The following is an 11,549-nucleotide window of genomic DNA, read 5'->3' on the forward strand; positions in this document are numbered from 1 at the left end:
GAGAAACTTTGTTTCTTTTTCTGGCTGTTCAGTGCAGAGAAAAGAGGGACTTTCCAGTGCAAATGAGGGACTGCGGGTTGAGCTGTCAAAAGAGGGACTGTCCCTCCAAAAAAGGGACAGTTGGGAGGTATGCATGCTGAGGGGGGCCCCCCAAAACTTCCCCTAAAGGAAAGAATAATTTCCAGCTCAGTGTCACTCACCCTTTACAAAACCAGTAACATTAATGGGGGGCTCCGAGTGTTTCTATATCAAATTAGTAGAGAAATCAGTTGCCCTGATTGGTCAGTAATGCACCGGCTATTGTGGCTACTGATTAGATATCAGCCAATCACAGCTGGAGGGCAGTTCCACTTACAGAAGAGCGGGGATGTCGTTCCTCATAGCTGCTCAGATCAGTCAGTCTGGGGTGTCGGCAAGAGTTCTGGCAATAGACTGGCAAATGGCTACTCAGTACTGATCTATACCAGTACAGCATGGCAACTCCCAGCACTGGGCCCTATACCAGGCACAGGAGTATGATGCAGGGAGTTTTTATGTACTTTAGATTGTAAGCTCACTGGGGCAGGGGCTGATGGGAATGTGATAGGGACCTTAGATTGTAAGCTCACTGGCACAGGGACTGATGGGAATGAGATAGGGACCTTAGATTGTAAGCTCACTGGAGCATGGGCTGATGCGAATGGGATAGGGATTTTAGATTGTAAACTCACTGAGGCAGGGGCTGATGGGAATGGGATAGGGACTTTAGATTGTAAGCTCACTGGGACAGGGGCTGATGGGAATGTGATAGGGACCTTAGATTGTAAGCTCACTGGCACAGGGACTGATGGGAATGAGATAGGGACCTTAGATTGTAAGCTCACTGGGGCAGGGACTGATGAAGAATACAGTGCTCTTAAAATACATGTAAATAATAGAGCAGGTAAGTGGGTGGGTATATGAGGAATGGGGTAGGTAAGTGATGCTGTATGTGAGTAGGAAATTGAGAGCTAAAATGAGAGAGATGGGCACAGATGCTGGAGGGTCAGTAGGTAAGTGACACAGGGTAAGTTTGCTTTGAGGAGGGCAATGGTAGATACAGTACAAGTGTGAATGAGCTGAAGGGTTAATGTGATTTAGCTCCACCCTCCTCAGGTAGTGACATCAGACTGCTGAGAGCACAGAGAGCAGAGCATTGAGCTGCAGACACTACACTGGTACCCGAGTATCTCTCTCTCTCTATAGGGCCCGGGCCTCACACACAGCTCTGCACACTCACTAAATCCCATTCACTTACACACCAGCATCATCACAATCATTCTGTGTATCACACACTATATTAGTGTATCACATGTTCACACAATGTACCGCACACTAATCCACGGTACCACAATATCTGAGCATCACACACACTCCCAGACTCACACACTGACACACACACTCTATTCACAGCCCTGCAAGAACAATGCACTGAACCAGACCCCAAACAGAACCAGCACAACCTCCTCCTGGGTCTAGACCTGCATTCTACAGCAGAACCAGCTCTGCAACCGAGCAGATCCAGAACCACCTCAGCAGAACCAGAGCAACAACCAGAGCAAATCCAACAGAACCTCTGAGCAGAACCAGAACAACAACCAGAGAAAAAACCAACAGAACCTCTGAGCAGAACCAGGACCATAAGTAGAAGTGGGTTCAGATGTGCCAGTGAGAGGGAGTGAGGTCCAGGAAAGACCCTACAGAACATCCCATGGGTTTCTGGGTTGTGGCCCCTGTGAGCAGATAGGGTGCAGCTTGTGTCTGTCACTGGAGCCCCAATGGCTGAGACTGATCCACAGGCTCCCCCCCTTCCTGCTCATACAACTGGGGTTCTGATGCAGCATCTGGGGGCTGAGTGACCCTGAATCCTGGAGCAAGGTGAGTGCTGGGGGGGGGCATGTGTGTTTAGGGGTCTTTATGTATTTTGTTACCTGTATATGTGTGTGTGTGTGTATAAATGTGTGTGTGTGTGAGCAGAGTGAGTGTGTGCAGATGGAGGTGTAGGGGGTGTAGGGGCAAATGAGAATTAAAGGCTGAACCTCCAATGTAACTGCACCAGCATCTAATTACACTGATCTACTAATTAATTCTAATAGAGGGGTGTTCCCTATAATCACATACAGTCAGTCTATGTGGGGCCTCTGTCGACTTCTTGGTGCAAAACCCTGCAGCGAAATAAAGTAGCACATCCTTAGTATAGTGAGGGACTAAGAGTACTGATATGGGGGTAGGGATAATGCGAGTACTGATATGGGGTAGGGATAATGCGAGTACTGATATGGGGTAGGGATAATGTGAGTACTGATATGGGGTAGGGATACTGTGAGTACTGATATGGGGTAGGGATACTGTGAGTACTGATATGGGGTAGGGATACTGTGAGTACTGATATGGGGTAGGGATAATGTGAGTACTGATATGGGGTAGGGATACTGTGAGTACTGATATGGGGTAGGGATAATGTGAGTACTAATATGGGGTAGGGATACTGTGAGTACTGATATGGGGTAGGGATATTGTGAGTACTGATATGGGGGTAGGGGTACTGGTATGAGGTAGCGATACTGTGAGTACTGATATGAGATAGGGAGACTGTGGTTCTGATATGGGGTAGGGAGAGTGTGAGTACTGATATGCAGTAGAGGGACTGTGGGTACTGATATGGCGTAGGAATAATGTGAATACTGAGAATACTAATAGTAATATAGAGGCACAACACCTGATACAGTGAAGTTGGTGTTGAACTATACCTCTTGTTTTTGTGTCAAAATAAAGTATAGCATACCAGAGGCTCGTACAGAACAAGGGTTTTATTTTGTAAATACCCACAAGAACTTGAGGCGGTATTGGTCACAGATGATGAATTATCAGTTACAGTCAAAGCAGAGGAAGATACTGTGAGAGCCTGGGAACTCACACTCCTCTATTGTATACACTGAAGAAAAGAACTGATTTAACACATTTGCCTTTTCTGTATCTGTTACAACCATACTGGTACCATTATTTAATGGAGCAACACTCTCAACCTGCATCTTTTTACTATTAATATAATTAAAAAACTTTTTGGGGTTAGTCTTAGCCTCAGCCACAATACACTCCTCATTTCCTATCTTTGCCTTCCGGATTGCTGATTTACAACATTTATTACAGTGTTTATATTCATTAAATGCAGCTTCTGTCCCTACAGATTTGTAGTTATTAAATGCCTTTCTCTTCTTTCCCATTAACTTCTTTACTTCTGTATTAAGCCACACAGGATGATTCTTAGAGCTTCTACATTTACTTCTTAAGGGAATAAATTGAGAACAGTAATGATTTAATATCAGTTTAAAGGACAACCATTTCTGTTCTGTGTTTTTAGCTGAAAACCTAATGCCCCAATCAATACTCTGTAGGGCAGCCCTCAAGGCACTAAAATTAGCTTTTCTGAAATCATAAAGGGATTTGTCACCTTCCAAACCCCTATTTCAGTTCAGTTGGTTTTAGACAGTTCACTGGAAATTAAACTACTTTTCAATTACTTTATATTTTTTATTTTTTTACCATTTTTCTGGAATGGAAGTGTAAAGTTGAATGTTGGTGTGAGTGTGAGTGTGAGTGTGAGTTCAGTGATCCAGGGGCAGATTCCAATTGGCTGATCCATTAGTTGATCCATTTCTCAGTAGGATCTATGGGGAATATAAGTGTAACTATTGTATCAAGTCTAACAGTTGCCTTTAATGTCACTCAGGGATTCTGCTCAGCAGGGACAAACACATCGATCAACTCATGGATCAGTTACAGGGTCGCTGACCCCCATCCCACAGCTGCTTCATAAACACATGTATTAACTCATGAATCAGTTACAGGGTCGCTGACCCCCATCCCACAAACACATAAGAAGCGGAAACATGAGACTTTACACTTCAATATTAGATTAAAAGGTCACAAATAGAAAATAGCAAGTCATTTATTTTAAAAAAAGTCTATTTCTGGGGAACTGTCTGAAACCAACTGAACTGAAAAACGTGTTGGAAGGTGAACAACCCCTTTAATGTGCACAAGGGCACAGAGAGCCAGATGGAACACACCCTGAGGCACTGAGAGAGCAGGATCTGGGCAAACTGGCAGTCAGGGTAGCTAAGTGGCAGATGAGATTCAATGTGGATAAATGTAGTTAAAGACCCTTAAAGGAGAACTAAAACTTAAAAATGAATGTGGCTTTACATGTCCTATTTTCTATAGTGAACTTATTGCACGAGGCTAAAGTTTGAGCTTGTCAATAGCAGCAATGATCCAGGACTTCAAACTTGTCACAGGGGGTCACCATCTTGGAAAGTGTCTGTGACACTCACATGCTCAGTGGGCTCTGATTGGCTGTTGAGAAGCTAAGCTTAGGGCTCGTCACTAATTATCCATCAGAAAATGAGCTTCCCTGGCTGTAATATAAGCTGATGCTACAGGTTTGCTGATTATTCAATTCTGATACTTGTTACACTGGTTTCTGTGCTGCCATGTAGTAATTATGTGTATTAATTACTAATCAGCCTTATATTGTGACATTTCTATTCTATGTGTACTGTATATTGTGAGTGGCTCCCTAAGCTCAGTAAGTGACAGCAGCACAGAGCATGTGAATCAGTGAATCAGCAGAAAAGAAGATGGGGAGCTACTGGGGCATCTTTGGAGACACAGATCTTTACTGCTAAAGGGCTGTGGTTGCCTTGGGCTGGTACAGAAGCACAAAACATCATGTACAACATTTCTACCTTCTTCTTTAGTTAGGCTTTAGTTCTCCTTTAATGGGACTGCACTAGGCAAATCCATAATGGAGACGGAGCTTGGAGTCCTTGTAGATAATAAACTTGTAGGAAGCAATGGCAGTAGCATCAAGGTCTTGTCATGTATTGAGTGAATGTAGAGTTACAGGGTCGGCTGAGATTACTCGTAGGAATAAGAGGATCAGTAATTATACAGGATGGGCCCCTTACCTCTATAATCCTGAATAATGTCCTAATGCTTTGTAGGGTGTAGGATTGGGGTTCCCATAGTCCATATAGTGGGGGGGAAGGGCACAATGATATAATATGACTGGGGGGCACATGGAGGCTCCTGTCCTACATAACTGACAGATGTTTATGAAGGGAAGGAATATAAATGACATTAAACAGGGTCCTATGGGTGCTGTGCTACATTCTAACCTATATATAGCGCTGTCCTTGCACTCGTTCATGAATTATGGAGCTCTAACACTGGACTGATGTGTAAGTGCTCATGTGCAACGGCTAACGAAACCCTCTTTAACTGCTCCTTCCCATACAGATTCCATTATAGGGATCCCCCCTTCCAATACAGATTCCATTATAGAGATCCCCCTTCCCATACAGATTCCATTATAGGGATCCCCCTTCCCATACAGATTCCATTATAGGGATCCCCCCTTCCCATACAGATTCCATTATAGGGATCCCCCCCTTCCCATACAGATTCCATTATAGGGATCCCCCCTTCCCATACAGATTCCATTATAGGGATCCCCCCTTCCCATACAGATTCCATTATAGGGATCCCCCCCTTCCCATACAGATTCCATTATACGGATCACCCCTTTCCCATACAGATTTCATTATAGGGATCCCCCCCTTCCCATACAGATTCCATTATAGGGATCCCCCCCTTCCCATACAGATTCCATTATAGGGATCCCCCCTTCCCATACAGATTCCATTATAGGGATCCCCCCTTCCCATACAGATTCCATTATACGGATCACCCCTTTCCCATACAGATTTCATTATAGGGATCCCCCCCTTCCCATACAGATTCCATTATAGGGATCCCCCCTTCCCATACAGATTCCATTATAGGGATCCCCCCTTCCCATACAGATTCCATTATACGGATCACCCCTTTCCCATACAGATTTCATTATAGGGATCCCCCCCTTCCCATACAGATTCCATTATAGGGATCCCCCCCTGAGCTCACGCACCTTATTTAGGTGCCAGTCATTAGGCCCCTGGGTTCTGCTTGTAAATAATACACTGAAATCTCCCCTAGGGCTACATAATCTGCTCAGACACATTTCCCAGAATCCCCTGTGGATCTGCTACAAACTCTATTCTCTCCCTGTCATTTCCACAGAGAAGAAGAAGAAGAAGGAGGAGTTCCGATTCATTGTTATTCGGTATCACAGATCACGATCCGACCGCTGACACTTTCAGGGGCTGTGCAGAGGAATGGGGGTCCATACATGCATTCGGGGTCCCGCCATTTAAAGCTTCTACAAACACAAAAGCATTTTGTCCAGACTCCCGGAACCAATGACTTGTGTTTCTCCTGTGACCCTGCGATCCAAGGGCTCCATGTGGGGTCTGACAGTGCTGGATATGGCCCATATTCCAATGTATCTGAGCCCAGCAGTGCTGGTTCTGTTCAGCTGTGACCTCTGCCTGGTGAGAGCAAGTAAGTACCAAGCTCCTGACCCCTTCATTAATGTAATTACCAGACCTGAGAGAGAACTCACTTCTGCTACATTGTGTCATGAGTCAGACCCACAGTGCAGAAAGGGATGGGCACACAATGACAGTTACACCCAAATATAAACACTTTCATTAAACAAAAACCTATTGTTAAAGATTTCAAGTTTTAGTTTGTGTAAAGCTCCTCTGTCCCACCAATCATCTTATACTGTTCTACAATGTGGGTGTGACCTGATATCACAGGGCAAGGTAGCCTAAACACAGCAAAAGGATCAATGAACCTGTTATCCTGTATATATATATATATAGTCATGCTTATACTGTGACTGTGAGTGCCGGTAGATTGGCAGCAGATGGTAGTGCCCTTGCCAGCCTGTGCCACCTTTCCTCCTCTCTTTCTAAACTTGGCCGTGATATAATTAGCTGTGAGTCCATCCATCTGTTACAGAGCTGAACAGGGACGGAGGCTGAATGCTGATTATTTCTAATTACCCTTCATCCCCATGGGCCCCTTCAGCTCTCGGAGCGGCACAAACAGCTGGTCACTGGCACACACTCCCTTTACTGCAAGTTTAATACTCAGCTACTGTGTCTGCTCTGTGCCTTCCTATAGGGTCACTCTCATTTGTGCCAGGGCAGGTATGTCACTACTCAAGTTAATCTGGGCTAACTGTCATTTGTTTCATGTACCAGACAGGCCTCCATCTCCAGTCAATGTGACAGTTACACATCTAAAGGCCAACTCAGCCACTGTGACCTGGGATGTACCTGAAGGAGACATTATCATTGGATATGCAATCTCTCAACAGGTACAGGCAGTGTGTCCTACAGCTAATATAAGGACTATTGTCTTACCTGTTAGATAAGGGATGATAAGGGATGGAAGGCATTGGTCCTACGAGTAAAATAAGAGTTGGGAGGCATGGGACCTACAGGTAAGAGAATGGATGGAAAGCATGGGTCCTACGGGTAAGATAAAGTTTGGGAGGCATGGGACCTAGAGGTAAGATAAGGGATGGAAGGCATGGGTCCTACGGGTAAGATAAAGGATGGAAGTCATCAGTCCTATGGTAAGATAAGGCATGGGAGGCGTGGGACCTACAGGTAAGATAAGGGATGGAAGGCACGGGTCCTACGGTTAAGATAAAGGATGGAAAGCATGGGTCCTATGGGTAAGATAAGGGATAGGAGGCATGGGACCTACAGGTAAGATAAGGGATGGAAAGCATGGGTCCTACGGATAAGATAAATGATGGAAAGCATAGGTCCTATGGGTAAGATAAGGTTTGGGAGGCATGGGACCTACAGGTAAGATAAGGGATGGAAGGCGTGGGTCCTATGGGTAAGATAAGGGTTGGGAGAAATGGGTCCTAAGGGGAAGATAAGGGATGGAAGGCGTGGGTCCTATAGGTAATATAAGAGACGAAATGCATGGGTCCTAGGGTAAAATTAGAGTTGGGAGGAATAGGACCTATGGGTCAGATAAGCGATGGAAGGAATGGGTCTTACAATTAAGATAAGAGTTGGAAGGCATAGGACCTAAGGGTAATATAAGGGATGGAAGGCATGGGTCCTAAGGGTAAGATAATGTTTGGGAGGCATGGGTCCTATGAATAAGATGAGGGTTGGGAAAATGGGTCCTATGGTTAAAATAAGGGTTGGGAGAAATGGGTCCTAAAAGTAACATAAGTGTTGGGAGGCATGGGTCCTATGGGTAAGATAAGGTTTGGAAGGCATGGGTTCTAAAGGTAATATAAAAGACAAAAGGCATGGGTACTATGATTAAGATAAGGGTTGGGAGAAATGGGTCCTATGAGTAAGATAAGAGTTGGGAGAAATGGGTCCTACAGGTAAGATAAGTGATGGGGGCTTGTGTCATACAGCTAGATAATACAGCAAGATAATAAGAGGGGACATGCTCTTTACTGTTGAAGTCACAAAGTCCCCCGTTCTTTGCATCCAGAGACAAGACGGACAGATTCACAGGTTCATACGAGAGGTAAACACAACCAACCGAGCCTGTGTGCTGTGGGACCTGGAGGAAGACACTGACTACATTATCCAAGTCCAGTCTATTGGGCTGTACAGCGAGAGCCAGGCCAGCAAGAGGATCCATTTCCGAACGCTGAAGGAAACAGACAAAGTTCCCTCTAACAGCTCCAATCAGGGTAAGGGGAGAAATTCCTCTTCAGTTTCTTCTTCCCAACGTTCTATTCATTTCTAAGGGGACATTTTTTTCTTACTCAAGGTAAATGGAAAAAGGTTTTAACCCTTCAGATCACTCCACCATATGAGCTACAATCCATACAATCCGTTATTCCCAATTTAGGAGAAGTGTTTATTAGAAACTACCCTTCCCATTTCTTCATTCGGTGCCTACGCAGCAGATAAGACATGAAGAAGCAAGGACAACATTCTCACGGTTCTTCAAATTATTTTCTTTGGGGAAAAAGAGGTGTCCTTTTCCCCAAGGTGAAGTACATTTCAGAGATCTTGAGAGAGTTGTCTTTCCTTGCTTCTTCATTTGTTATAGTTCAACTATGCCCTTATAAAGCATCTTGGTTTTTTGATTCATATATATTATACCAAGTAGGTGAAAATGTTTCCTTTTCTCCTTTGCAGGAGTTATTACAGTCCAGGGGGTGGACAAGGACCGGCAGCTGGAAACAGGGGAGATTATAATCATTGTGGCTGTGCTGCTTATGTGGGCAGGTGAGGACATATTGGAGCCATTTCGAGGGTCACTGGCACAAGGGGAGTCCACCCTTAAAGCTGCCATTCTTAGTCTTGGGGTGATGATATGTAGGAACTGATATACTGTATAACATTTTGCCTCTTCTTTAGGGTAGCTAATGCCAACTGCACATTCAGACCAAGCTGAGGACGGCATTAGCTCTAATTATCAGCTTTTCTTCCCCTAAAAGATAATTGCAGTCGACCCTCGTGGTTTGTTGAATATGGGTTAGTCTAATCAAAATGCAATGTCACATTAAGTCAACTTTCTTGTTGCTAAGGTTTCTGACCCTAGTAAAAAACTAGTTCAAATTTCAATTGGCAAATTATCTTGGATAATCCAACCATATTCCTCTCGTTCCTCTTGTCCAGCTGTGATCGCACTCTTCTGCCGACAATATGATATCATTAAAGACAATGATTCTAATAACAACAAAGAGAAGACAAAACCATCATCAGAACAGAGCACTCCGGAGCGGCCGACGGGGGGCTTATTGCGGAAGGTGAGGGAGGGCTTTGCCACATCAGCCTTTGTAAACAAACCCAAGTTACTGAGTGTCACAGTAAGGCATCCAAAATACATGCTAATAAATTGCAACACAAAAGGGAACGGCACTACTTATAGGAGAACTAGGAGAGAAAGTCAGGAGAGCAGAGTCTTGTGAATGAAATGTTTGTGGAATGGGGAGATGCAAAAGAAGTAGCAAAGGTTTATCTAGGGAGGTCATGAACATCTGCTCCAGATATGTAGTGTGTTCATAAAAGCACTTCAGTAATCTGTGTGCGACCAGTTCTTGCCACGTTTTTCTGCCGGACATTTTTATGGGTTGAACAAATTGGGCAAATGAACCAAGAGGGTCAGAGGGACAAACAGGTTTGAAGGTTGATGGCAGTGGTAGCAATAACCATTGACAGGACTGACAGTACAGGGAGCAGATAATGAGCTTGATGAGAAGTTATATGAACCCAGAGAGTGATTTATGGTGGCATAAGATGGGGGTGGGTTTCATAAAATGAAGAGGATAAAAGATGGAAAGAAACATCAAGCTGGTGGGATGGAGGCAAGTAAGAGAGTTAGAGAATAAGAAGTCTTTGAGAATGAATGAGGACAGTTTAAGAGGAAGGTGAAAATGATCTCTGCATTGATCACAAATCAGAATGTTCTGGTTCTCTTTATGAAACTGTAATTGGATTTAGAACATGCTGTGCCGGCATTTATACATTCTGTCTCTCTCACTTCCTTACTCAGAAGAAGACACCATCGGTCAACATTATAGAAGTATAGCGCATCTGTGTCCAGGCCTTGAGCCCAAACTGATCCTACTGTGTCCTGGACTCAGGGCCTCCACTGTGGCTGGATGAAATGCACAAGAGCGATGGGCACTTCGTATAGCAATACCACTAAACTCCGCTACCAGCAGGGTTTACACAAGGGCTTACCCCGTTCACTGTAATCACCCAAAAAGAGAACTCATGGACTGTACAGTCTGTGTACGACTAAAGCGATATGGACTCGCTTAAAGGCCGTGGATGTCATTCATAAGAACATGGAACGGCATTGTCAGAAAGCATTTAGAGAATGGTCAGTGCCGATGGTGTTCATCCATTATTATGAAACATATGGGCAAGTTACTTAGCCAGAAATCAAGGGAAACAAGGATATGTTATCTTCTATTTTATTCCTATGAAACCATCAAACAGATTCATCAAACAGTTCATCAGTGTTAGTCCATGTGCTTGATGTTCTTGGCCTGGGCTATGGTGGGTATCTCCAAGACATGTCTAGGAGGGGACCAGGGACAATCTGTGTTAGCAAGGACCTGCAACTCTATTCTGTAACTTTTCTGTGACCATTAACAGATTTCATCTATAGACAGAAGTATGATGGTGAGGTCTCCCTATTACTTGTTCTCCATTCCAGCAATGCCTCTGTCCTACACATGGTTCCTCCTTGTGGTAAAGCTTTTATGGCTCACCAAGGAGACCTGCAGTGCAGCTTAACAATGTCCATGCTTTAACATGATCTATAGTTTTATATTGCCTCTGCTATTAATGGAATTCCACATTGCTCTTACTGTGTGTGAATTATTTTCTAATATAGTGAAGGTTGATGTCTCTTTCTGTGATAGAGGGAAGGCTGTGTATCAGAATCTCTCCTTATGGAACATATGAAACTTGGACCAAGGATACAGTGCAACAATGTTATCTAGAATCTGTTCCTGAGGGTTCTGTTGCCAATTGACATTACACATGGTGGTCTAGATAGAAACGGTGACTGATGTATCTACATTTTGTTCTAGATGCTAAGCATTATTGAAAAGATATTCTGTGTCCTTT

The 11,549-nt window shown here is 44.1% G+C and overlaps 1 protein-coding gene across 3 annotated transcripts; it reads left to right on the top strand.

The window, feature by feature from the left end:
• Nucleotides 1–895: 895 nt before the first annotated feature.
• On the top strand, nucleotides 896–11,325 carry fndc4.S (fibronectin type III domain containing 4 S homeolog). Of its 3 annotated transcripts, none has more exons than XM_041565159.1 (7): nucleotides 896–1,896; nucleotides 6,142–6,462; nucleotides 7,173–7,288; nucleotides 8,443–8,647; nucleotides 9,102–9,191; nucleotides 9,585–9,715; nucleotides 10,465–11,325. In XM_041565159.1, exons 2-7 carry the CDS (start codon nucleotides 6,321–6,323, stop codon nucleotides 10,495–10,497), a joined length of 717 nt encoding a protein of 238 aa, XP_041421093.1. In that variant the 5' UTR covers nucleotides 896–1,896; nucleotides 6,142–6,320; the 3' UTR covers nucleotides 10,498–11,325. The 3 variants fall into 3 exon arrangements, with proteins under 3 accessions (XP_041421093.1, XP_041421091.1, XP_041421092.1); XM_041565157.1 differs by having other exon boundaries at nucleotides 898–1,896; nucleotides 10,462–11,325; XM_041565158.1 differs by having other exon boundaries at nucleotides 898–1,896; nucleotides 6,150–6,462; nucleotides 10,462–11,325.
• Nucleotides 11,326–11,549: the final 224 nt, after the last annotated feature.

This window comes from Xenopus laevis, chromosome 5S (assembly GCF_017654675.1).
Source record: "Xenopus laevis strain J_2021 chromosome 5S, Xenopus_laevis_v10.1, whole genome shotgun sequence".
NCBI classification, from domain to species: Eukaryota; Metazoa; Chordata; class Amphibia; order Anura; family Pipidae; genus Xenopus; species Xenopus laevis.

Coding starts and splice junctions, on each gene's coding strand:
- fndc4.S (XM_041565157.1), top strand. CDS start 6,321: ATGACTTGTGTTTCTCCTGTGACCCTGCGATCCAAGGGCTCCATGTGG. Junction 6,463..7,172: donor CCTCTGCCTGGTGAGAGCAA/GTAAGTACCAAG, acceptor TTCATGTACCAG/ACAGGCCTCCATCTCCAGTC. Junction 8,648..9,101: donor CTCTAACAGCTCCAATCAGG/GTAAGGGGAGAA, acceptor TCTCCTTTGCAG/GAGTTATTACAGTCCAGGGG.